The sequence below is a fragment of the Rhea americana genome, unplaced genomic scaffold (assembly GCF_003343005.1).
Source record: "Rhea americana isolate MKP2758 unplaced genomic scaffold, rheAme1 scaffold_168, whole genome shotgun sequence".
NCBI lineage: Eukaryota > Metazoa > Chordata > Aves > Rheiformes > Rheidae > Rhea > Rhea americana.
In genome coordinates, this window is record NW_028185794.1 from 249488 (window position 1) to 276473 (window position 26986).

A 26986-nucleotide genomic window follows, 5' to 3' on the forward strand; every position below is an offset into this window, starting at 1 on the left:
GCGGGCGGTGTCCGGCCAGCCGTGGCGCCCGCGTTGTCACCGGGGCCTTTGCAGTGCGGTGCCGAGAGGCCCCAGCCCCTTTGCTGGAGGGTTGGGGGGGAGCAGGAGGAGGGGGTGAGGGAAATAAAATTGCAGCGCCTGAGGGTGCTGAGGGATGGGTCCGTCCGCTCCTGCCCGCTCTCCGCCCCTCGGTCGTGCATGGCAGGAGGCTGCAGAGCAGGGCCGGCACCCCAGGGGGGCTGCGGCCTGGCTGCCTCCTCGCCCCCCCCCCCGGGTCCGCAGGGCCCCGCTCACCCCCTTGCTGCAGCTGCTCAGGAATGTGCCACATTCCTTCACAGTGCTCGAAAACTTGAACGCGTGTTAAAATATTAGATACAGCCCTCGGTCTTGTTTGCGTTTGTGAAACCTCTGGATTGATCCTCCCCCGATGGCTAAGTTTTCTGTTCCTTTAACCTCCCCAAGCTCTCTGCCTGCTGGCAGTCCCTGGGCTGCTGCTTTCCTGAAGCGGCTTGGTTTCTTCCCCCGCTGCCAGTTGGCGTATGCTCCCTGTGCTTCCTCAGTCAGTGCTCCTGCCATCCCAGCCTTCCCAAAGTACTGCACTGGCAAACAGGCCCTGTCTGCCTCCCTCCCACACCCCCTCCAGAAAAAGCCTGGCTTCTCCGCACCCAGGAGCGGCACGGAGAGCTGCCGTTAGCATGTATTTTTCTGTGGTTCATCGCTGTTGTTTTGTAGGCTTAGAAATACTTTTTTTTTTTTTTTTTAGGATGCCTACCTTGGTATAATTGTATTTTCACACTTTAATATGAGGCAGCAATCTTGAACTTCTTCCTTGAACAGCATGTCACACGGTGTTTTAAAACCTGCAGAGGAGCTATTGCAGATCTCGGAAGGTCCACAGGAATAACACTGCCAATAAAAGGTTTGTCTAATGCGCATATGGGAAGCTGGTCTTGTCCTACCTCCAGTTGGATGAGCAAGCTTGAAACTTAGCCAGCGCTGAAGGCCCTGGGGGTTATCAGACTACCTAGAATAAATTCAGTTTCTTTGAAAGGAGTGGAGAGTTCTAGGTTCCTGGCCTCCTTCAAAAAGATGCCATTTTTGTGCGCTTAAATCTATGCGTCTTACTCTATAAGTCCTTGTTCTTTTATTTTGTTGACCTGGCTTTCACCTATTGCTTTGCAAATCTCAACCTCTAGATTTGCCTATGAAAGCAGAGCAAATTGCCTTCATAACTTTGATTTTAAGTAGCTCCAGTGCTAAAGACTTGCATTATATAAGGATGGATGCTCTGCTTTCCTCCACCAGCTAGTTTGTGGAAGGCCTTGGTAGCATTTCTTTTATATACTTGTATAACTTTCTCTTTGATATCTGAGAACAGAAATAAATGTTTGGTGCTTAGGCAAAATTTTAAATTTATGTCACTTAAACATCTTGTCGACAGAAGAGATTTTTAGTTGGTCTCTTCCAGAACCCGAGTCCAATTTGCTTTATTTTGAGAAATTGAAGCTTTGCATATAACAAATTTAAGAAGGAATTTTGTGAAGAAATACTTGAGCAGAGACTTAAATGTTCTCTCTTGTTTAAGAAAGGAGCATAAACTAGTCTTTTATAGGACTTGAAGACATACGCAAAATCTTCTGAAAACAAGGGATTTCTTCCAAGAAAAGCTTATTTTGTAATGTTCCAGATACCTCAAATTTGTTCTGCCTTTAGATTTTTGAAATACTATAACACCCAAAGATGTGGATAGGTGTTTGGGGGTGGGGATGAGAAGGGAAAAGTCAAAAGCTTTTTATAAGTGATTGGCAAGCTTATTTTTCTGTGTGTAGTACTTGGGCATTCCAAGCTATGGAATGAAACGTCTTCCTTGCATAAGGATTTGCGTGCCAGAAATTTCAGGAGCTGAATGGTGCCTAGTTCTTGCTCCCAACTGGCACAAGTTTTCCCACCCAAAGGAAAGGGAAGTTTCAAGCCCGTATTCTTTGCCAACTGCTATAATCTGGGGTGTTTCTAAACTCATTATCAACTGCTGGTGATTTGAAGCATATGGATAATCTTCTGAGCATCCAGGGACTTAACTAAATGCAAAGTTGCYCTACCTTGCTGAGGGAACTAATTGTAAATTATTGCAGAGCCCTCTGTGGACATTCATATTTGTGGTTTAATTTAAGAACAAGAACAAGTTTAAGCTGAACCACAGTGAGCCACCCTTAAGCCAAGTAAATCTCCACCAAGTGTTTTGCAGTAGATTAACCAAAGCAACCCCTCCAGGGCTTGTCTGCAGGCAGAGCCGAACTAAAGCTCAAAGAGCAACACGTTCTCTCTTGGTGCTGAAGTGATTTCTCCAGAACCAGCTCTGGAAATTTTGTTGACCAGCAATCTGGCAGGAAGAGTTTTTTGTTTTGTTTTAATGTGATACATGACAAACTTTCCTCTCCCATCATAAATAATGAAAGCAATCTTACGTCAGTGGCCCCCAGCTTTTTTGGAAGGTATCAAATAGCTTCCTTCTCCCTTCTCCTCCTTGTCCCAGGGTCCTCCTCTCCTTTCCACCTGCACCTCTGCTCCTGACTCTTCCTCCTCCTTTTGGGTGCTTGCTGCTGGCTCAAGCAACTCTGATGTAGACAGAATCAGTAAGTGTGGCAGGATCTACCCTGTCTGTGGGTTCTCTTTGCCAAGTAGGAGCTGGTACTCTGTTTAGCCCGGTTGACACTCTTTGAGTTTCTTTTTCTTCTTTTTTTTTTCCTTGTATACCTCAGTTCACATAAACTTTAGGTTTCGATGAAATGTCTTAAAAGAATGACTTATTAAATATTCAGAAAATCTATATGTAGCAGTAACTTTAAACCATTTCAGTTAAATGGTGGGGGGGACGACGACAGAATCCCTTACAGTTGTGAGTACAAATGTTCCAACAACTCTGTGCTGTCAAAGTTTTCATCATATATCTTAKCAAAGCTTGATCATTGCCTTAGTAGGACTCTGTACCTGCTGTCTAGATCTCCACTTCCCTTCTGGGGGGCTTATAAAGAGAACTAGCTAGGAATGACATTTTTTAATATGGTTCAGATGCGATCCACTGTTCTGTATTTGGGCAGTTTTGCCTGGTGATATCACTACCTAATTAAAAGCTACAGGACTGACCCTCTGTTTAAAATAACCCCCACTTGGTTTACAGTACTTTGAGCTGCTGTACTAAAATATTTAGTGAAGACTTCTATTATTTAAAATGCTCTGGGCAGAGTCATCTCACTTCTCAGGGCTGTTTCTTGTGGGCCACCTGTTTACTTCTGGGCTTTTTTTGCTTGAAGCGGGACTGAATATTTCGGATATCTCAATCTGTTGAGAAATTAGCAGTGACTGTCATTTAGCTCCTTTAAAAAATAGCATAGTAATGTACTTTTGAGTCTATGGAGGTTAATAACAGTTGGTTTTGGAGCAGTAACATATCTGATAGATTGAGAACATGCCCCCCTGCACGTGACACTTAAAAGAATGCATTTGAACCAAGCCCTGCTGTAAAGGATGCTGGAAGAAGGGGTGCTATTTCCCACTACTTTGCTTGCAGCACCAGGAGCAGCTCTGCTGTGAGCTGAGACCACTGCAGACAGCCTGGAGGTGGCAGGTTGTGTCACCAGACAGGAGGCGAGCAGCTCTTTTCGCTTGTCACCTGTCCCTAGCAGCCCAGGCAGGATGCGAATCAAGCTTATGCTGAGCCTACTGGTGCGGTTAGGGCAGCAGAAGTTCCTTCCCTGTGATGTCCTACGAAACAGCAAAGCGGAAGACGGAGAAGAGAACATGCAAGTTAAGAACCAAAACTCCTGAGAGATCTCCTACTCTCAGCCTTAGGTCAGGTGAAAATAGCATGGCAGCAGGTCAGACTGATGCCAGCCACAGTGGGCCTGGACCAGTGTGGTGTTTCCCTCCCTTGGAGAGCTTGCTTTGGCCCTGAGACTTTTCCACCAAGCAGATGGTGTTGAAAAAGCTGGGCCTTGCCCAACTAATATCTTTGTGTATAGACAGTCAGTCTCAGAATAGTTAAAATGGAAGCTGAAGTGACTGGAAGCAGATGTTTCTAGCTTTGGTACTCAATTGCATTAGCGTTTTGGGTAGTTGTGTTTTTTGTCACATAAGATGTTTATGCAAATGAATCTTTCAGAGTTTGTCCTTGGGGGAAATATACCTGATGAAGTGTTTTGCTTTCAATTGTAGCTTTCATCATGGGGGACATGAAAACCCCAGACTTTGATGACCTCTTGGCTGCTTTTGACATCCCTGATCCGACTAGCCTTGATGCCAAGGAGACCATCCAATCAGCTGGAGAGGAGAATGAGAATCACCTGAAATCATCAGGAATCTGCATAGATGAAAATGTGTCCTTATCACATTCTTTGCCTCCCTCTGATGCTCCTGTTGTGAGTGTTATTGTGAAGAACACAAGTCGTCAGGAGTCCTTTGAAGCAGAAAAGGAAGGGAATCATCTCGGGACTGGTCTGTTACACAATGGGTTTCGTAGCTCTGATCTGCCATCGGAGGCTCACGCTTTAGTACATAATTATGGGAAATTTGAGTCAGCTTTTATTAATGGTGATAGCTCAAGAAGTTACTCTGAAAAACTGGACCAGTCCAAGTCGGAGCCTTTACCAACATTTAGTCAGTTTAGCCCTATTTCCAGCCCTGAACCAGAAGATGCATTCAAAGAAAACAGTATTGGTGATAAACCAAAACATGCGCAAACTCCATACTTTCCACCACCGTCAATGTATATTCCAACAGGAGCTTCAGTACTAGATCACCTTAGGAAGGTACCGGAGCCAGAATTAAGCATGTTTGATCAGTATTGTAAAAAGGAACAAAAGATGGAAATCCACTGCCAGTCAGAAAGTAGGCTGGAAATGAGCAGAAGAGAACAAGACAAAGCAACAGAGAGATTTGTGGAATCAAGTAAGGACTTGGTAGATACCAATAGTTTTCTTGGAGAAGGCTTGGTGTTTGGAGACCTCCCTAACAGTAGTTTAGGAGAAAGTAAAGGGTCTGTGCCTGAGCTGAACATATCCTCATCGGTACCACCTCGCCAGAGGTTAAAGCCAACTCATTCCAAGCTGTCATCCTGCGTGGCTGCGTTAGTAGCTCTTCAGGCCAAAAAAGTTGCGTGTATTCCAAAAGGTGATCAACTAAGTCTTACAAAAGAACCTTCTGGTCCTTTTAAAGATGGAACAAAGGGAAGTCCAAAAATGCCTAAGTCGCCAAAGAGTCCGCGAAGCCCCTTAGAGGTGGTAAGGAAGGCCAGCAAGCAGCCTGAGAGTCCTCGAAGTGTGTGCAGTGACAGTAGTGGGAAAGGCTCTCCTTCCATGGCAGCGGGCTCTCCGCCAGCTATTCCCAAAGTTAGGATAAAGACTATCAAGACATCATCTGGTGAAATTAAAAGAACTGTAACTAGAATTTTGCCAGAAAATGATGAGTTGTGCAAATCTTCAGAAGAATCACCTGTGGAAACCTCATCTGCTGAAGAGTTTATCAAGTCTTTACCTTCCCCTGACACTAGTGCAGTAATGGAAAATGAGGCTAGCAAGAATTCAACCAAAAATGGGGCTGCTGTGGCTATCCAGCTGTCAAATGTAGCAAGTCCTTATGCAGATGGTGTGAAAACAGATCTTGCTGCAAGTAACGCATCTGCTGTGTCTCTGTCTCCACTGCCAAACTGCAGCAGTGGTGCCATAAAAGTAGGTATTGTGGGTCAGCAGCTGAACAAGAGGCAGCAGCAGGGCATTGTGGTGCAGCCGTCTAATGCAACCAGCTCCAGTCTTCTTCCTAAAGCTGTGCACTTGGCAAATCTCAATTTAGTTCCACACAGTGTTGCTGCTTCTGTTACAGCAAAGTCATCCACACAGAGGCGAAGTCAACCTCAGTTGACACAAATGTCTGTGCCACTGGTACATCAAGTAAAGAAAGCTGCTCCTGTAATTGTGGAGGCATTTAATAAAGTACTACACAGTGCCAATCTGGTGCCAATATATACTCCAAACCTTAGCCCTCCACCTGACACCAGTATTAATTTGCCTGCTTCTGGGTATTGTTGCCTGGAATGTGGGGATTCATTTGCCTTAGAGAAAAGCCTAACGCAACACTATAGTAGACGAAGTGTTCATATTGAAGTCATGTGCACTCAGTGTTCAACTATGCTACTTTTTTTTAATAAGTGTAGCTTGCTTAAACATGCAAGAGATCATAAGAGCAAAGGATTTATTATGCAGTGTTCTCAACTGCTAATGAAACCAATTTCCTTAGACCAAATGTTTTCACCATCCCCTACGAGCTCTTCAGTGGCTTTGGCTCCTCAGACTTTGCACTTCCCCTCTCCTTCACGTAAGTCCAATGCTGCTTCAGGAAGCGGCATAGGAATTTCTTCTAACACTCAGCCAGCCTTGCCTCTGTATACGGACCCACTGAGACTAACCCGTCATGGACTTAAGTGTCTTGAATGTAACAAGCAGGCACAAGATTACATTGCTTTAGCAGCACATTACCAGAGAACCTCAGAAGATAATGAGAGACTGGTAAGTCATCATCTTAATATTATAGTTAAATCTCTGAGTGTTGGTGGTGGTGGTAGTTTTATTGTGTTTTAGTATATTGTCCTTTTGGAGTAAAACAGGCATCATAGTAGTGTGTGAGTTACTTTATCTRGAAAGCTGCCTGTGGGAAAGATTTGGGATATGTATGTTGAGGCGAGCAAGCCCAGGCAAAGTGGCCTTGGTGTGTATCTGAAGAGACCGCATTGGATGTTAATCTTCTATTTGGCTTGTTAGTATTGATTTCTTACGTTCTTCCTACACTTTGAAAATAAAAAGTGTAGGTGGTGTCTTTAATTACGAGGATGGCGGGTAGTGGACAGTACGGACTACTGAGATCCACAGGCATCAAAGGAAGTTGGTGTTGGAGATCAAGAATCACTTGCACACCTCATCTGAGAGCATTGTAGGGGAAGACCAACAGAGTGGTACCTTAAACAGATTTTTGTGCTCTAAAYTCTGTTAGAGGAAAATCTGATGTAATGTAATTTCACCTTCCGTAGAACTTAGGCCAAAATCTTCTGTGCAACCRTGGGCTTTGGGAGCTACTTATACTTTCAGCCTGGTAAAAGAGTGGGATGAGACTGGCTGAGAGGCTACCAGTGTGATGTGGCGCTGGTGTTTTGACAGCAGCACGGACTTTGCAGACCACAGGCTTAGGCTTCTGTTCATTTATTTTTAGAGATAATGGTCAATACCTTCTGAATATAAAATAATCTAAAATTGAACAGGAAGAGGAATCCTTTCTGCTTATCTCTTTAGATGAAATGAAAGTTTTCTGTGACCTTCTGGCTGCTGGWAGAGCTGGCAGACTCCCTAGTACAATCTTCTGCATGAGCTCCATGAACAAGGGCTCCAGCCAATAGGGGACATTCTGGGGAATATGATGGCCAGTCTCTGCGCTGGCCATCTTAGTAGTTGCATGCTCCAGAGCATCCCTTCTCTAGTTAAACAGAAAACAGGAATATTGAGGTTACTAACATGGGCATGCTGTGGTCCCATTTAGGTGCTTTGTTATCTTTTGCTTAAACTTACCATCAACAAAAACCAGATTATGCCTGAATGACTTTTTTATGTAGTGAAAAAATGGTAAGGCTAGAAGGGATTGTCATGGCCACATAGTGGGTTTCTTGTGTAAGGCAGACCAACAAGCACTGGGCTCTGTCAGCACCATAACTTGGTTTTGAACCATAGTGCGTTTTTAAGAAATGTTGCAGTCTTGAGTTAAAACCTTTGAGTAAAGGGATACAGTGGGTGCTTCTAAGGRAACTAAAACGTTAATCAGTCGCATCAAAAATGTATTTCCTATTTTTGTTGCGGGATTATCAATTTGAGAGCTACTTACAGAGAAGAAATGTCTGACAGTAAGTATTTTTAGACTCTAATCAAATCATTTATTCTGTAACTTAACTGAGAAAAGAGTTTAAGCCTCTTGCTTCAAATTACATTYTGTAGATTTCAGATTATTTTTGTGAATATAGATGTTGAAAAAAATGGAAGAGAGTGGACAGTAGAACTTGTAAGACCATCCCTTCGCTACATGATCTTTCCGTATTTATATGCATTCACAGTCTTGCTATAGCATTGCTCTGGGGGTCCTTTTTCAGTGCGTCTGCTGTCTTCCAGACTGCCCTGTAGTGCTCCATGCTATTCCCAGAACATCTCTTCCAATAAAACTGGTAAATTTATTAAGGAAATAAGAGTTTGTGCTCACCTGCCTTGAGTTGGCACTTTCTATGTAGTAGGCTGCCTTCTCATGGGGGAGCTAGAGGTCACTCCTGTTTATTACAAYGCAATCTGCTACGACTGTATCGGGCTGTGGGGTGAGGAGGCTGTAGTTAACATTGTTGGAGTATGTGTCTTAAGCTTCTGAAACGGGAAGACATTAACTGGCTGAACTCACTCTGAGTAGGTGCTGTGGACAACCTACTGTATCAGTTGTGAAGACAACTTCCTGGCTTGCTATTTTTATTTAAGTCAGAAAAAGCAATGTTGGTAGGAGCTGGAAATGACTGAGTGTCTAGTTTCACAGACACAGACACTGGTTTCTTAGGTGGCAAAGGCAGTTGAAAAATACACTTTTTCTCTTGCCCACACCATCTGCTTCCACCTCCAGCGTTGTGCCATGTCACTTGGTCACTTGTTTTGGCGGCAGTAATACAAACTGTGCTACAGAGGAAAGCATTCATGTGACAGTTGCATTCAGCATAACSTTTTAGTTTTATCCTTTACTAGGGGATATTTTCCTGTTGTGTTGAGACCTTGCTTAGGAAGAAAGGTATGGTGGGGAGGAAAATTATCATCAAGTTCTAAGGCTGGCAAATGACCATCTAGCATTTTGAGTTTTGTATTTTTGAATATTGTTCTTAATCCCAGATTTGAGTCACAAATTATTCCTCACGTGTCAATAAAGTACAGAGCRTCTTGATACTTCAAAGTAAAGCTATGGCTTGACTTCTGCATTTCAAAGAGCTTCAACAAACAGAAAAAGTCCCTTCAGTTTTGTTTGCAGCAGAGTTGGTCTTCACCATCAGTGATTGTTATATTCGGATTGCTCTAATACCAGGTTATCCCCCAAAAATGAGTTCTTGAGAAGGATAGACAGATGTATAAGAGGAAAAGTCTTTCTCTGAATAAGAGAACAAAGAGTAGAAGTAGCGTTTTTGCAAATGTAACTGGTCGGTTGATCTGCCAGTTTTCTTCTTTGCTCTGGAGATAGTATGTGGTTTGCTGTTAGTTGGAGTAAATCTCAGGAGACTGAAACTCCAGCCTATGTAAAATAAGCTAAATGGTTTTTTGCTCTTTGCTCTTTTGCTCTATGCTCTTTGGAGCTCTTCTGTCAAGTGACASCCTATTTGGATTATTAACCATTCCTGCCCTCCTGCAGGAAACATCTAATGTGGAGATAATCTGAGAAACCAAGCAGAGCTTGAATCTCTGGAGACTATGGTGCTTTTAACTCAATAATTTTTTTAGCTCTGATGTGGAATGGAAATGTCACCTTGTTTAGAAGGAAAGGAAGGTATATTACCCAACAAGTTTGTTAAGAATAGAGATGGAAGGGAGAAGACATATTTTTTTCAATCTGATTGTTTCAATTATGCAGTTTCATGTTGCAGTGATACAACTGAAGGATGAGCAAGCATCAGTAAGAGGCAGCAATAATTGGATTGGAGAGAAAGCAACAGCTTAAGCCGGCTTTGCTATGCAAGAAAACGTACCCTGTATTGATACTTAAGACTTCTTGTTTTAGTTGGAATTTTTTGCCACAATTTTATGAATTACTTTGGCATCTTCACATTTTCAGTACCCATTTAAAAGGAAAATAAAATGATTGTTGGGTTTTCTATTAGTTTGTTTCTTTTGGCAGTTTGGAAAATACTTAAACTTTCTGATTAGCCTTGAGTAAAGTCTGTGGTAAGAGGAATGCTAAAGAGCTGCATGAGTATTCTAGGTCAGGCCAAAATAAGAATGACAGTGCTGGATCATGGTTGTTTTGGAGGGAGAAACCAAGATATGGATGTCATCTGGAGAGCAGGGAAAGGAGGAAATTTGGTGTGAGWGAGAGGAAGGGAGGGGGATGATGCTGTAACTGAAGAAGTGGAGTGGAAAGACCTTTAGAACAATTGTGATCTTGGCCTTTAATATTACATTATAGATTTGCAGTAGGTACATGACTGCTGCTGTTCAAAGTACAGCAGGGAAATCCAACCTGGCTTACTTTTATCCAGTGTATGCATAAGATGGWGGCAGGTGCTTTTATCCAAATACTGAGGTAGGATCTCTGTGGCTTATAGTAAGGATACCAGCTTTAAGAATTTCAAATTAATCTRTTTCAGAAATAGAAAGAACTGGATTTACTGGACATATCTTTTGAGCAGGTCATATTARTAGATCACAGTTGCTTTACTTTTTTGAAGTCTTCTGAGGCCGATTTTGCAATTTCTGTGAGCTTGTGAATTGAGTCACTTGATGGAATCTGTTTACAACTTTTCTGTCTCTGAACACAAGAAAATGGTATGTGAATTTGAAAATCTGGTTGGTTGTTATCTTTTTTTAATTTTTTTTTTAATCAAGCTATAAGCTGAGCTACCTATAGGTATTATGTTTGTTGTTCTCCAGAGTCACAAAAAGTGGTAGAGATGTCCCAGGTAACTTCAGATCCATCTGGTCTGACTGCAGCATTGCATTACATTTTCGAGCAAGTTTGAGGAAAAAGGGCAATTACATAGGTGCAGGTAGAAAGCAAAACAAAGCTAGATTATGCCAAACTAATTTGATACACATCTTCACATGATTCTTTTAAGAAAAATGGGTAGATCCAACTCTTCATGACGTTCAGTGAGATAKTTGATTGAGTGCCATGTGGGGAACTGTTGTGCTGAAGAAGTTGAATTAGGAGGTTTGGGCAGAACTAGGTAAGAGGTGACTGCAGCTGGAGGTAGGTTGCTTGTAAGATTCCCTTAGGAATGTTTTAAAGATAAATCTTAGTTAATATTCATATTAAGGATCTTGGAGAATGAGAGCAGATAAATCTGCTGAGCCAGCAAAGAAAGAGATCGTTGTGGAGGAGGAAAGTTCGGGGATGTTTTTCAGGAGGACCTAGATAGTCTTGAAGACTGAGTAAAAATGGAATGAAGAAGCTGAAAAGCAGGATGTGTGTYTGGGCACAAGAATACTCTGAATCACTAAGGTGACACAGTTCTGCAAGCTGCTATGCTAACCTGCAGTGAATCAACCAGGATCCCGTTAGTACTTTTACACGGGCACACGCACACAYGCTTACAGAGATGAATTAGAGTGAATGAAGAAGGAATCATTGGAGAAATGGAAAAATGATTTTATGAGGGGAGATTAAAGACATTTATTAATTTAGCTTGGCAAACACCTAGGAAGGGAGGATGGGTTTCCTTCAATACTGTACTGGCTAGAGTATAAGCTGAGGGTTGTGGGTGTTTTTTTGGTGTTCCCCCCCCCCTTCCAGGAATTAAATCTGCAAAAGTCAAATGGTTTCTATAGTCTTAAGCTGCACCAAGCTTGGCTCATTTGAGAGTCCACATGATGTTTCCTGACTGCCCAACCTGGCTGCTGGGTTCTGCAAGCTCTTGCAGCGAGTCTCTGGATTGCGTGGTACTGAGGACACTAATTGGGGCAGTCAGCCAAGACTGGAGTGTTTCCTGTGCATTTTCACCCCAGGACCTGCAGGGATCAGGCAGTTTTTGTAGCCTTTACAGAACTAGACTTAAATTACAGGAGATGAGCAAAAAAATGCAGGTCCTGGTGCATTTTTTTTTTTTTTATTTCTTCCCTGAAAGAGCAAAAGTGTGCAAGGCCAATCTCTCTCCAATATGATGTTTATAGAGAAGAGGCTTTTAAGCCTAAGGGCAGCATTGATTGGAAGATAGCCTCTAATCATCAGAGGAGTGAATTCTAGAAGAGATTTCCAGTAGGAGTGAAGAACAAAAGATGCAAACATTTTTTTTTTGATGAAAAGGATAGGGTAGTGGAGAATAACATGTGTAAGAATTCAAAGTACTTTCTGACCCTCTTGGCCATAATTGTCCATCTACTGGCAACCAGAGATATTTCTTACTGTTCTGTCCTTTTGACTTGACCACCCAAAGCCCATTGAGGTAGCTAAGACTTAAATAAAGTACAGAATGTAAAGACTTTTTTTTTTTTTAACACCTTTGTGCTGTTTTTCTTCCCGTTTTCTTTCCTCTTCTGTCTTCCTTTATTTGTCTAATAAGAATTTTTCAATTAATCATGACTTATCCTGTTTGTGCATCACCTACATTGGAGTTATTTAAAAGCTATTCTATAGTTGCCTTTTCTTTGTCTTCTTCCTTCCCCATCTTAAATCAATGCTTTGTAATTTATTGGCTAAAACTTGCCAGAAGCTAGGAAGACCACATGCTGCACTGGTGATTTCCCAGCAGCAAAGTAGCAAGCAAGGAAGGCAGCAGCCATCTCTCYGCTATTTCTCTCTGTCTTCCCCTGCCCCGTGTGTTCATGTTTTACTTTAAAAAGCAAGAGGATTGAAAATCAACAAAAATTCACGTGACTCTGTGAAGCACCAYTTTTCCCCCCTCCCAAACCAAGATCACTTAATGCAAGCCTTAGGTATTAGCAAAGTCTGACTTTTGCTTTATACAGAATTTTTCCTTCTAGATTTTATGGAAGGAAAGGGTTGGAGGAGGTTATGATGAATACGGGAATGAAGCTCAAGGCGGTAGCTGCTGGGAGTGCAGACAAAGAGATGAGTGGCAGGATAGGAGTGTGAGCCTGCACCCTGAGGCCAAAACAGAGCATTAGGATGAGAAGAAGAGGCTGAGGAGGAAGAAGAGGTAGCATGCAGTTTTGTGGTCTGCATAAATCAGTCTGCGAGTCACTGTCACACAAGGGAACAGTCTCCCCTTCTCCTTCCCCACCGGCACTTGTTCTCTCAACTAAATCTATCCTGCAGCCTCCTAGAGAATCAGATCAGCTAAGAGAAAGCTGGGAACAGAGAATGAAGGCACATGCAAAGAGGTGGCCGAGACGTGTGTCTGGAGGCAAGAACAAGTAGGGGGGATTGACAATCTGATTACTGTCACCCAAGGGGCATAAGCTGGTCATGACATCTCAGGGTTGGAGAGAAAGCAAGAACCCACTATCAATGCCTAGGACTAAGAGGCTGCTGGAAGCAGGAGTAGAGAAGTTTCCCCTGTCTCTTCCTTCTGGAAAGAGTAGTGAAGTCTTATAGTTGGGAGTAGCAAAGAAGTGATTGGGCAAGTAGAGAGGCAATAGGTGAAAAAGCAAAGTGGTTGTTGAAGAAGACTGCAAAAGTGGAATTTGAACAGCCATGGCACTGTCTTTGGTGGGATGCAAGGAGCAAGCAAGGGGAGGAAAGCAAGAAGAACCAGAGTTGGGAGAGTAGAAGATAGTTGTCACCACTGATGGATGGGCAGAAGGATGCTTCAGGATGGAGGGAAGAACCATCTCTGCACCATGGAGCCATACTAGTGATTTGAAAGTGGAAGTGTGGAAACTGGGAGGTCCTAACTAAATGGCAGGTCCCTTCAGCAAGTGAGAGCATTGGTTCAGCTTTCAAGTCACAATGTAAGAGGCAGAATGGTTGGTTGCTGGGTGAGGAATAAATGATGTAGAACAGAAWTTCTTGAAAATTACAGATGAATTCATGAGGAGAGAAGAGCTGAGAAAATTTGGAGTTAAGCTTATTTGATGCAATATTGCCAATCTCTTGATATTAGTGGGGTTTTCTATATTGCAGTTTCACTTTCAGTTTCTTAGAGCTGTCAAATGTTTATGTCTACATTGAAACTTTAACTGGGAATTTTTCTGCATACGCAAAAATGTATTTTGAAGCTATTGAATGACACTGGCTCTTAGGAAAAAAGGTTTTATTCAAATGCCTTATTTTACTGAGGTTTGAACACCTTGGTGTCTTGGACCAGTTTAGACATATATGTGTGTGGAAGAGTTAGTCTTGGTGAAGGTCTAAGAAGGGCTATGAGTGAGATAAAGGAATACAAGCAAGAGTGAACTGGGCAAGCGTGAGGAAGTGGAATGCACAGATGAAGCTGAGGATGGCAAGATATATGGTATAGAGGGGGAATAAGCTAACCTTGGCAGGAGAGCAGCAGCCTGAAGTTTTGGACTAGAGTAGGATTGAAGAGCATCTTCTAATAATGTCCTATAGACTGAAGCCTAAACAGGCTCCCTCGTTGGATCTTAATACTGACGTTTTAAAACATAACCAATGAAATAAAAACCTCTCTGTTATATTTAGGTGTGGCAATATAAGAGTTGCATGCCTTATAGGAGTTAACTAGGATAAACTTACCTACATTAGGACTGGGTTTGATATGTGTTCTGTGATTGAAATTTCAATACAATGGTTTTAAGTCAGCTGAATTCTAGGTTTTCCTTCTTATAATTAATATTTGGCAGGCTTCTCTGGTAGTTTTTTCATCTATAAATTGAGTATATTCATGCAGTGAGAGCTCTTTAAAAGAGAGCCTGTGGGGGATGCAGTTTGGTTATCGCAAAGACAGGGGAAGAAATTGCCTGSCTGCCCCTTCTGCTTGCATTGATAAACTTTTGTGCAGTGACATTGTAAACTGGATTGTTGCAATGATGCAAGTAAAAAATAATCATCCAAGAGTGTGGGTTGTTCAGCGATGTTTGGCCTGGCCCAGCAAATGGGTGTACCAGCAGGAGATGAAGAAGACGGGAGGTGAGGAAGGGAAGGTTGGAGGCAGAAATTGCAGAGCTGACGTGATGGGCTGGAGCCACAAAATTCGATAACCAGCCTTCATGCAGGAGCCAGCACATCATATAACACAGCAAAACATCTACTCCAAAGGATGCAGATTGCTGGCATTTTTCCTGGCGAGGCAGTAAGTGAAAGCTAATGTACACGTAAAGATTAATTTTAAGTAGTAATTCCCTGCTAATTTTTTTTTATAGCAGAAACATCCTGCTAATCTCCATCACATGTTCCTAACTGCCCAGGATCCCTCAGCTATCAGAAGTGCCCCTCCTCCCCGAGCCCTGACTAAAATAGGGGAAAAAAAAAACTTTCAAAAGGCTGAATTTCAGAAGAACTCAGGGGTTGGGTCAGTTCTGTGGCAGATTTTTGCCTTGAATACGTAAAGGACAAGTGCTCTTCAGTACATTTGCATTCCAAAAATACAGTGTCTGTTCCCCTCTACTCTTTCACTCTGAGTCCTTAATATTTTTTAAACTGTTAGCATTATTACAAATTCCTCTTTTGCCTTCTGTAGCTCAGATCGTATGCTTTAGAGTTAGTATATCTGTGTTTTCGGCTGAAGTTACACTATGATGTCAAGCATCCTTGTGGTCTGAGGACATCTGAAATGGATGTAAACTTCATCGATGCTACTCACCTCTCCATAATGTGAATCTAAAAGATGCACAAGACTTTTTTTTGGCTTGTGCTGAGGCTGATTCCTTTTTCTGTCCGCATATCGGGAAATAAGTGAAAGTGAAGGATTTTTGTGCCCCCAAGTTCTGCTTTAAGTTTTGAGTTGTGTGTTAATGAGAATTGTGCCGTGGCTGGTTACGGACCTTATCTGTGCAAGAAAATTGGCCACAGGAATTTAGCAGTGGTGCCTATGTGTGAGAAGAAGGGGACTTGCTCCGGCTTTCTGATCCAAAGTGCTTTACACTGCTGACAGATAGGGGGGAGGGAAAAAAGAAACTGAATCCCGTTTGCCATTGAGTYATTTAGTCAACTACTTCAATGAAACAGAAAGGTCAATGGCGCCGTCTTTACGCAGGCGCTTTTTTGTGCAGGGCTGTGTGCTAACTATGAATTTCCTGATTTGCAAACACTTCAAAGAACGCAGRGTTGTGTTTAGTAAGACTAAATTTTTGGAATGATATGTATTTTTTTTAATGTGAACTCTACTTCAATGATTTTTTTCCCTCTGTCTTCTGAAGAAGCTAATAAGTAGAAATGGGAATAAAATTAAGTGTTCTGAAATGACTGAGCTTCTGAACATTTTTGTGTGTGCGCATGAATGTGACTTCTGGAGGAAGAACTGAACTGAAATGTTACAGGCAAATGGGGAGTAATGAAAACTTGTAACCTACGCTTTAATCAAGAGTTATTTATTAACGGGAGTATATGAAAAACACAGACATTACACAACCCAATATCCTGGTAACATGCTTTAGAAATAACTGACTAATGAATGTCTCAAATTGCTGCCAGATTTCTTTGAAAAGTCATGGAAAACTAGAAAAGAGACTTAAAAAAAAAAAAAAAAAAAAAGTGACAGCTGGAGGCAAGTAATGATTCCTTACACGAAGCAGAAGAGCCTCTAAGCTGAAGCCTCCAGGGCAGCCCAAACGCAGCTGCCCTTGGGGTACAAAGCAATCCTCTGGGCAGTTAGCTGCAGGATTTCTGGTCTTGCCATCTTTTGCAGATGTTGGGGAAGGGAGATGAGAACGAGCACAAAAACACTCCCCCCCACCCCCAACCTTGAGCCTTTTCCAATTCTATGTACAGACTAAGGAAGGGAACCCAGGACTCATAAACTCTATGGACTACATGTAGGAGAGGGATGTTCCCTGTCCTGCCTTGTGTTGATTTTTTTTTTTTTTTTTTTTTTTTTTTTTTTTTTGCGGAGGGTGGGGGGGATTTTTTAAATTCATTCCTGACATCTAATTTAGGTTTTTTGATAGCTCCTGAATATTGTGTGGGGATTTATTTTTGTTAGTTTTTTAACTGAACCATCGCAAGCCCAGTATCTTGTCGCTTAGTGACAGTGGTCAGCCAGAAGACTGTTGCTTTACATATAAAGTTAAGACTGCTTTTCCCCATATGCTTCACTTAAATTTCCAATAGACAGATAAATGTAGCCTGCCATTTTGTTGCCCAGTCTTCTTGCCATTCTTCAGGGCTGGCCCTTATCTGTAATACCCTGAGTTACCCAAGTATCATCAACCACTCCTCTGCTCATTACCTTTCCCAACTGCCTTGTGAAAACTTAGAGGAGCCTGAGTCCCAGSAGAACCCCACTTGGGACCTTCCACCGGTCCTAGAAGTGACTGTTTATTCCTCTCTTCTAATTTATTATTTATAAAAATAAAATATCCTTCCTCGTTTATGCCATGGCAGCATAGTTTCCTTGAAAGCTTCTGGCAAAAGTGTTGTCAAAACCCTTTGGGAAATCCAGGTAAATGGCCCAAGCTGTAGGTCAGATCTTTGTTATACATGTATTTTTTGACTCCTTCAGAGGACTTGCATAGATCTGTGAAGGAGAACGAGAGAAGTTGTGTTGACTCTTCTCCTAAAGAATTAATACTGGTTAAATATGCTAGTTTCCCTCGTTCTCTATTAATTTGCATGTGTGTCTCATTGCTGTTGATTATGTCTGTTTGCTCCATAACTTTGTTTCTGTAGGACAATCTGAGCTGAAGCTTGGGTTTTTCTTAGCTGCTTCTTTTTCTTCCCAAACTCTGAGTTTCCCCTACAGAGCCTGCTGTCCATGTGGGAATCTTTCCAGCTTCTTCCACAGTGGTTGCAGATGCAATAAATTCATTTAGCCTTATCCTTGCTGAACCCAGCTTTTTATTCCYGTATCATGTGTATGCACTCCCTGGCATGCTTCCCACTCGTGCAGAGCCCGGAGAAGATAACTGTTAGTTGTAATGCCTCTTGCTAGTCATCCCTCGTGCTTCCTTCTGCCCTACTTTAGTGTATTTTGTCCCCACTGAGCTTCTCGCGTGGTTCAGCRGAGCTAGCACAGGCATCAGTGGTGGGGAAGATACAGATTTTTGGTGTGTGCTGGCTACCGGAGTGCCCAGGGAAGCCTTCGAGGCCACTGGATGTGATATGCTAGGGAGGAGGAAGGGAGGCCCCAAACACTGTCTTTTAATGCCATAAAACTAAATCAGCTTTGACGAGGCAGTTTTTTGGGTCCCAGGAGGAAGCATTTCTCACTAAGCTGCAAGAGCGAAGGTGCTTTCTGCTCGCGTTTGTGCTGAGTCTGCTTTAAAAAGTGAGTGAGATCAAAGATCAAAGCGTGAGAAGTCCTGCCATAATGCAGGAAAAAAAAAGAGTAAAAACCTCTGCTGCACGTTAAAACAGAAAATATGCAGAAATTGCATAAAAGGGAGTAAAACAGCCTGAGGCTTCCCTGGGCAAGAATCTCTTCTTGTAGCTGTCATCTAGGGGTTTGGAGGGCTTTGGGGAACTGGAGATCCTACTTAGCAATGCTCTGCCCCTAAAATCTCCCCTTTTGGAGCAAATCTCTCCTGGGGCTGCTGGTTCCGTTTATATTTCACAGGATTGATCTTGGTAGCGCTATGTTTTCTCGGTGCAGTGAGGGGGTTTTTCTGGCATTTGGGGAAATGCTGAAATACTCCTGAGTTTACTTGAAATGGATTTCTTTGAGGTGTGTGTGTGTGCTGGTGGAAGGTGTCATTTGGCTGTCTTCCACCCATTTATCTCTTTCTTCAAATATTTTCTGTTCTTAAACCACCGTTTGTAACGTGTCTGAAGTCGTGTGTCCTTGAGGCTTTGGGCTTGTTTGGCGATTTATTCTTTCTTTCCCATGAACCTTTTCAGATTTGTCATGGCTTTGCCTTTTAATATAAATGATGCTTTCTACTACCTGCAGCATTTTCTGAACAGTTCCCTGATGGGAGTTACATAGCAGAGTGTCCTAGAGCTGTTGGGTAGAATAGCAACAGCATAGAAAACTGAGCTGGCCCTAAGCGGTGTTACGTTTTTGCCAGATTTAGGGGCTTCTGGCATGGGTTTCTCTTCTGGTTACCAGCTGGTGCTTAAGTCTGCCTGACTTGGTTTGGTCTTTCCAGGCTGCGTGGGTACACACTACGTTAAAAGCTTCGCTGGGCTCTGCAGACATGCCCTCGGGTACAGTTTCATGCTGTCTCTGATCTAATCAGCCCTGTAGCCTTCTTTAACTGTAGCTGAACAAAGGATGCCGTTAAATTACCTGATTTGATAATCCCTAATGAGCCATTTGCTGCAGTTCATGCATAACGTAGAGCTAGGAGTAGAGGAGTAATTTTGCATAGGTTTATTCATGACGGAAGGGAGTTTCAGCCCAAGTCCGGAGGGTAGGTATCTACTACTGCTATAGTGCTGCTTAGGAATTAGGTAACATATGTGCTGGTAGTGCACTAATAGCTGTTCCTGGGCTTTGGAGGAATACAGAGGAGTTAAGGTACCTGAGAAAGGGAGAAAAAGTTTGAGAGCTGTTGAAACTGGGACTATGTGTCCATCTAAAAAAGCTTTTATTTATCAAGTAAACGATACTGCTTTAGCAAAACTGTATTCCTAGTAACCTACCTTCTAATAGCAGGCAAAAAATGGGATTTTGCAGAAGATATAAAAACAGGGAGAGAAGGAGTATTTGTGTTGTTTTTAATGTGAGGCTACCAAGAAGTGTCTTTAAATGTATTATAGCATGTGTGGCATGTAGTCTTCAAAAGTTCAGATTTGGTGTGGTCAAAAGAAAACTTTCAGGAGCCTCAAATGCATCTTTGGCGGAGAAGGCTACCACATTTCAACACTGCACTGCATTCGGGTGGTAACAGAGTTTTGAGCTGGGAGGTGGTTGGGTTTTTCTGGTCTTTTTAGTTGAGTTGTGGGAGAAGCAGCGTTAAGAAAAGTACTTTCCTGCTCAAGAGATTTACTGCTAAGACGAAAGCAGTGACTGAGCTAAGAGGTGAAAGGTTTTGCTTTCTTTTTCTAGGAGGGAAAAAAAATTAAGCCACAGAGGCCATGGTTTAAGAATGGATACAGTCATCTGATATGGCTAGTTATAGAAATACTTCGGTTGGTTCTGGAAAAAGCTGTCAAGCAATGTAGCCACAGAGTTTTGTAGCATCGAGGTGGAAGATGCTGGGGCTTTCTCTTAACCTCAGAGTTTTCTAGGATGAATTAAGGAGGGGGGAAGCCAGTGTGGAATGACTAATGTGACCTTTCTTTCATCAGACTTGTCAAGTGTGCCAGATGATGCTACCTAACCAGTGCAGTTACTGTGCTCATCAAAGAATCCATGCTCACAAGTCTCCCTATTGCTGCCCGGAGTGCGGAGCAGTGTGCCGGTCTGCCTATTTCCAAACCCACGTCAAGGAGAACTGCCTGCATTACTCCCGCAAAGTCGGATTCAGGTTGGTGCTGCTCTGAAAGGTCTGAGAATGCAAGGAGAAGCAAGAAGCTCATGTAGATCTTGGGAAGCATGCATACCTTTAGGTGGAAGCTAAAGAGAGGATGCAACATGGGATGGACATGTTTTTCTGTGTGGCAAAATACATTTGAAACCAGGAAACACTAAATGAGCTTAAGAGGAGATAGATTTCATGCCAGAAATGATTTTGAGCCAGCTTTAAGTCGAAAGATGTTTGCCTGTTTGTGTTAACTTCGCATTGCAGACAATCATCTCAGAGTTGATATTTATAGGAAAAGATTGCAGATAATCCTCTAAATCCCTTTCTGATTTGAACTTATATTTATGTCAGTCATAATGGACTGAGGAATGTGTGCCTTCACAAATAGGGCATAGATTATTTTCTTGTATGACCCTAAAAATTTCCAAATACTTGTCAAGTTGTGACACAAATGGAAGAAGGCTTCTAAGGTTTTAGATGCTGTTGTGTGTGTGTGCATGTGTTTTCCTTTCCTCAACTGAATCGATTGCTTTAATAAAGTACATTATTACATTTCCCTATAGACCTTGCCTGCCCTATATATTTAGATCACCACAGGTACAGTACTGCTATTATGGTATAGTATAGATGATTTGCCTGGGGAGATGAAGAGTGGACATGGGGACCTTTTAAGAGTCCTCAAAGTCCTCTTAYTTTTATCTGATTACTACTAAATATTTAACTCTGAAATTTGAAGTGAATAGGGTATTATCTTCTGTTGGACTTACTCTTGTAGACTGTCTGCAAATTCAAGAAGCTTCCCCTGTATGGTTTATTCTAAAATCACATTTAAGTTTTCAAGGGCTTTTTCTTTCAGCTATGAAGAGACATATATTTAACTAATTCTGAGTTTAATTATATACAGATTTTTTTTTATATGGGATCTGATTGCAGTGTGGCATAATCTACAATGAAATTAAATCCATTACAAATTAAATGGCTATGATACCGATGCTGTTGGAAAATGAATTAATTTGAGAGAAGGAGGAATGCTGGGGAAAAAAAAGGTTTTCCCCTAGGTAGAAAAATGTGAATAGTAGTAGCTGTCAGGTGCATAACCACTGCATTGATGCAGGTGTTTGTACTGCGCTGGCACCTGAGAATCCCAATAGCAGATATAGTTTCACTATGCTGAGCATTACATAGGTGCCACTTGCGCGGCATCCTCATCTCTGAAAACACTTTGGCTGACAATGTGTCACCCAGGCCTAAGATGCCTTATATAGGAAGCTCAGTCTTCTGACAATGATGCAGTGTAAGTCCTTTCCCCTTTCTTTCCAGCTGATGGGCTCCCAGTTTACAGCAGAGGTTGGTGCTGATTCTTAAGTGTGTGACCTTGCATTTTTCAAAAAATATTTTTCATTCCAGATGTATTACAGTAATATCTTTATGATGGCTTAATCCTTGTCAGTAATGCTAGCTTTGATCCATCTGCAGATGTCATTAGTGAGTATCTGCTCTCTGTGCCAACATCATTAATGAAGATCTGAAGCAAGACAGAGCTCAAGAATGATATTTAGGGAATTCTTTAGCTTCAGCTAGCTTCTCTAGAAGTTAAATTTCTTCTCTCTTAATTCTCATCCACTCAAACTCACCTGTGGAAGCTGAATCCACCAGACAGGTGAATGCCTGCATCTATGCCATTCTTGTTGTTCCTATCTCTGCTGTGGGGTTGATACCGTTGCCGTTGTTGAAAACAGATGAAATATTCCTGTTGTAGAACCAGATCTAGATGATCCGTGACATCTGCCTTGTCATGTAGTGACTTTAGATTTTTCCTTTTATTTTTGTTTCTTGCAGAAATTAAAAGCCTAGGAGTTCGTTTAAAACCTTCTCAGGATCAGCTTGACTTTTTCTACTTCTCACCATACCCCTGTATTTCTTAGAAATTCTGAGTTTGGTTTTTGTTTTTCTGATCAGTCCATGTTGTTTCCTTTTCTGCTAACATCCCAATTCACTCACTTAAATTTGGAGTAAGATTGTTTTAATTTGGTTTAGTCATAGCTAGTGATTACATTGAAGATGAGGGGAAAGGTCTTACTCAGAAATTAAAATGAGCAAGCCTATTCTAAGAGCTGCTTTCTGCATGTCTCCAAATGTCGCCACTCCGCCCTTTTCCGAGTACCTCTAGCACCTTCCAGCTGTCCCTGCTGACGTGGCACTGCATGGCATTCGTTTCCCTACTCAGTGCCGTCCAGAGAGTTCAGGGGCCAGGACACGACAGCATAAGAAAGAAATATTTAGAGGGTTAAGACAACATCTTGTAGCTTTATCTCTTCTTGTGTGATTCTTTCCAAGACTTTTACCCTACCCCTCCTTGCCCTGAGGCTATCCTAATATCTTCTCATGTGAATTATTCCCCTGTGCTTGGATGATAGTCAGAATTTGTTATTTACAGAAATTACATGGCAAACCTCTGAGATCCTCCATCCGCTTTGCTCCACTAATTAGTTTACTTTGTCCAAGTTTATCCTTTTGGCACTGGAGTTCTTGGTTATGAAGAGGCTTTTGTTTAAACTGCCATTTACTATAAATTAAATCAGCTTGACCCAGAGTCAAGAGCATTGCTAATTCTGTATAAGATCTTTAGTACTTACCAAAACCAAACATAATGCAGAAACATCTCCTGTTAATTCAGTGAGTGTTTGTTGAAGAATCTGGTCAGATATTCCTGGATATAATGGCTAGACCTTATTGTCAGAATCAGTATTTGCTCTTCCATTTATACTTGGGAATTTAGTCTCCCATAATGACACAATTCCTGGTGTTACTATAACAGAAGTCTCTTTCTGCGTCTCATATGACGGAGGGCCAGGCTTGAAGGCAGAACTATCCAAGTAGAATATTTTCATGTGTTTGAGGAGACAACGACAGCTGTTGATATCACTGATTTTCTTTCTAAATTTAAGAAAATAGCATTTGTGTTTGTATGCATTTAGGGGGAGAAGGTTTGGCTAGCTTGGGCTGGCCAATGCGTCATGATCTTTTGAAGTACAGCTTCAAAGCACAAAGTTGTTCCCCAAACTCTGTCAGAAGGCTCATTTGGATGGAGAGATAATTTAGTGGCTTGTTTGTTTTTGATACAGATTTGGTGCTCTTCCAGTTGCTAGGATAGCTGGGGTCCCATCTGGGACAGAGCTAGTGGTATACTGTCTGCCACAGTGCTGCTGAGTGCTTAAACACTAGTAGTGCTCCTAGTAAGTGGGAAATCTCAGAATTAAGAAAAAATATATATTTTTTTTATAAAGGAACTTAACCCCGGGCTGCAGTTTGGCTCACTGGATGAAATTAGCCCTCATTTGTCTCTTGCATCCTCCTAGCGGAAGCACTGCCCCCTACCATGGACCAGCCAAGCTCCTCATGGGAGAGCTCATTCATTATAACAATCGATAAGTGCTGCGTTGGCTCAAACAGGGATCTGTTGTTAGTCATTTTGATTGAATTTAGTTAGGAGCAATCACTAGAGCTGCTTTGGTCCCTAGGCAGACTAGGTGCTCCTGTCTGGCCCGCTCAAGATGGGAAACTTTTCAGCTGGCATGGCCCAAGCCAAATGAGGCCAGGTTATCTCCATCCTCATATGCCCTTGTAGTGTTTGTGGCTTCCTTAATAAGCTAAACAGTTAGGTGAACGCTTGGAAGGGATATTAAAGCTAAATATAGTACGGCTGTCACTTGTTGCTATCTTGGGGAGTATCAGTCGAGGTCTGTCCCGAAGTGTTTTGAGAAGAGTGGCAGGCTAGAAATGGCAGGCTAGAAATGGCTGGATGACCATAGTTGCCCTCCTGGACCTGAGTCTTTGGTTTTGGCTGCAAAGAAGAGTCTTTTGGCTCCATACACAACCTCTGCAAGGACTTCTTCCTCTCTTTCCTCCTGGGGTGCCTTCCCAGCTGCCAGACCAAGCGCTACTCAGTCAGACACCTGTATCTTCATGATTTTAATGAGCTTAATCAATTTCTTAGATGTTTCTGTCGCGGTTTTTAGTATATTTGCTGTTTCTGTCATTATTTCCTGATGCTTAGTATAGTATGAGAGGAGCAATCATACAGGTTACTGAAGATTCCCCAGCTGAATATTCTCTGTTGCTCCTTTTGCTTTTGGTTTTGTTTTGTACTGGAGAATAACTGCTGCCTATTATTACCCAGAGATCTCATCAGATACTTCTACTTTCTGAGTTCTTTGTTTGCACCTGTGACTGAATTGACATTCACAGATGCAAAGATTGCATTTTTACCAACCTGCATCTTCTTTTATTCTTTCTGGGTTGTGTTAAGCTCTGAAGGTTTCTTTTATAGTTCTGTTTGATTTTTGCTAACATGTAGTCATGGGATGTGTCCAGCTTTTGAATTCCTGTATCACATTCCTCCTCACCTCTTCCATGTTGCTACTGAAGAGACTAAAAGAGGACCCACCATAGACTGGTACCTCCCATTCTGGTGCTTCCCAGTTGCATTTGTTTGTTGGAAGCAATATTGTACAGGTAATTCGGCTCTTTCTTTCATATGTCTTCCAGATGCATCCATTGTGGAGTTGTCTTTATGACCCTAGCGATGCTGAAAGTGCACATTCATGAGAAACACTGCGAAGTCTTCCACAAGTGTTCTTTTTGTCCGATGGCCTTCAAGTCAGCAGACAGCACCACTGCTCACATGACTAGCCAGCACCCAACAGAGCCTCACAAGACTACTCAGTAAGTATTTTGTAGTTATCTTTATGATCTTACCCTTTTCTGGGTAGCTCCAGAATTCCCCATTTCTGTCCCAGCTTTATTATTATTATTATTATTGTTAGTCGTAGTAGTAGTAGTATTTTCAGTCTTTATGGCAGAAGAAGAGCTACTGCTTTGTCTGTTGACAGGGGTTCATCCCTAACCATGGCCAGCTCTCCTCAATATGAACACAGTCTTCTCGGCTAGGAGGAGAGGGGCCTGGGTATGCAAAAACAGGATCTTGATCATCGCCTCTTTGTCCAGCAGGAACCAGAGCAGTACCTCTTGGTAAATGATTCCAGGGTAATTATTGATTTGCACCAGAAAATCACAAGAGAAAATATCCTTTTCTTTCTCCTCCGTAGCTTTGCCTTCCAAGCTTTGAGCTAGGGCCGAAAATGTGTGCCTTAAGGCAGGGACTGTGGAAAGGTCAGATTGGAAGTAATATGTAGCTACACACATGTAGGTAGTCATGCATATGCATATAAGCAAACTTATTTTTGGAAAACTGGTAGATGCCTAAGGCATTCTGTTGTTCTTCCCAATTGAGTTAATGGTTTGGTGGTCTATGTGGGTGTTTGTTGACAATACACTGAGAGTGCAGCGCTCATCAGAAGCACATCCCTTCCTGAAGTTAAGTTGCTGAGATAGCTTTTTCCACTGTCGTCGTAAGATAACTAATGAAGAGAGAGTGAGCTTCCTTTTTTTTAAATTGTTCCAGGGTGATCTACAAATGCTCTTGCGAGACTGTCTTTAACAAGAAGAAACTGCTCCAAGAGCACTTCCAGCAGAATGCCAACAAGTTGTTAGTTGGAGTGTTTAAGTGCCCACAGTGTCAGCTGGTGTATATGCAGAAACAGCAATTAATGCAGCATGTTAAGGTAGGTAACTTCCACTAACTTACTGATATGAGTTATTTTCTGAGTTCTCAGAGAGTTTGCAGCAGCTACGTAAAGGAATGGTTTAAGGAAGTGGAAAGTTCTAATTAGTCAACACATTAGTGGAAAATAGATTACAAAAACTTCTAGTACTGTGGAAACATCAGTAGAGAGCATTTTGTGTTAGTTGGTAATAGTACAGGCAATTACTCTCATCTACATGTAATTTAGCCTAATGAAAAAGCTAGTTTCCTGCAGATAAATCTTTCTGATTGTTAACTGTTCTATATTAAACCAAAAGAAGTGATTAAATTTGGAGGACTAGGGGGAGCTTTATCTTTGCTGGGGAGGCAGGGAGAAGAGTTCACTATCCATGGCATTACTCAAGTTATGCAACGAAAGGTGAATTTTCTCTGGCCACCTTGCAGCTGCCTCTGAGAGAGGCTGCGTGACATTTGAAGCCCTGCTTCCCAAACTGCTCTGCTTGCCGGAAGAAATGTATCAGATCGCAAGAGGGGAATGAGAGAGGCAGCAGGAGCAATTGCTGCAGAGGTGCTAGTTTTTGAGAGATCGGACCTGCTGCCTTGCTCATCCACACTGACGCTGGTCCATGGCAAGCCCCGTGCAGCACAGGGTGCTCCAGAAGATGATTTGGAGATTGATAGTTGTGTGGGAGCCAAAAAACTTGGTGGGACTAGTGATACGGAAAGCACTTCAAGGCTGCCGTTCCTCAATAGTAGCTCATATTCCGAGAAGCACTGTAGGAATTTCACTACCATTTGTAGTACTTTTATACATATGAAAAGCCTATTCTTTTCCATTCACTGATGGTTCATAGCAGGATGCATGTAAAGACCTGTAGATTTGATTATACCATGAAGGTCTGAGTGCCACATTTATTGTTGTTTTAGTCAGTGTGTTTCTATGTACAGTATCTAACAACACTGCCGTGGAAATCCTCTCAGAAGACTTCCTGGTGCATTTAAAGAAAAAGAGCTTGCAAAGTCTTACTTCCTTTTGATTAGAAAGAATAGTGACATAATTTTTTAAATCAGTGGTTTTTTTATTTTGTTTATACTTGCACTTTAAAAAAGCAAGAAGATTTGTTAGCACACTCTC

The 26986-nt window shown here is 42.1% G+C and overlaps 1 protein-coding gene across 1 annotated transcript in view; it reads left to right on the plus strand.

The window, feature by feature from the left end:
- Nucleotides 1–724: 724 nt before the first annotated feature.
- Nucleotides 725–26986, plus strand: part of ZNF592 (zinc finger protein 592) — a 38289-nt gene continuing 12027 nt past the window's right edge. The window contains exons 1-5 of the mRNA XM_085300691.1: nt 725–919; nt 4213–6557; nt 20071–20249; nt 24795–24971; nt 25711–25870. Of these exons, the coding sequence (XP_085156817.1) occupies nt 4221–6557; nt 20071–20249; nt 24795–24971; nt 25711–25870 (2853 nt within the window). The 5' untranslated portion in view covers nt 725–919; nt 4213–4220. The remainder of the gene's footprint in view (nt 920–4212; nt 6558–20070; nt 20250–24794; nt 24972–25710; nt 25871–26986) is intronic.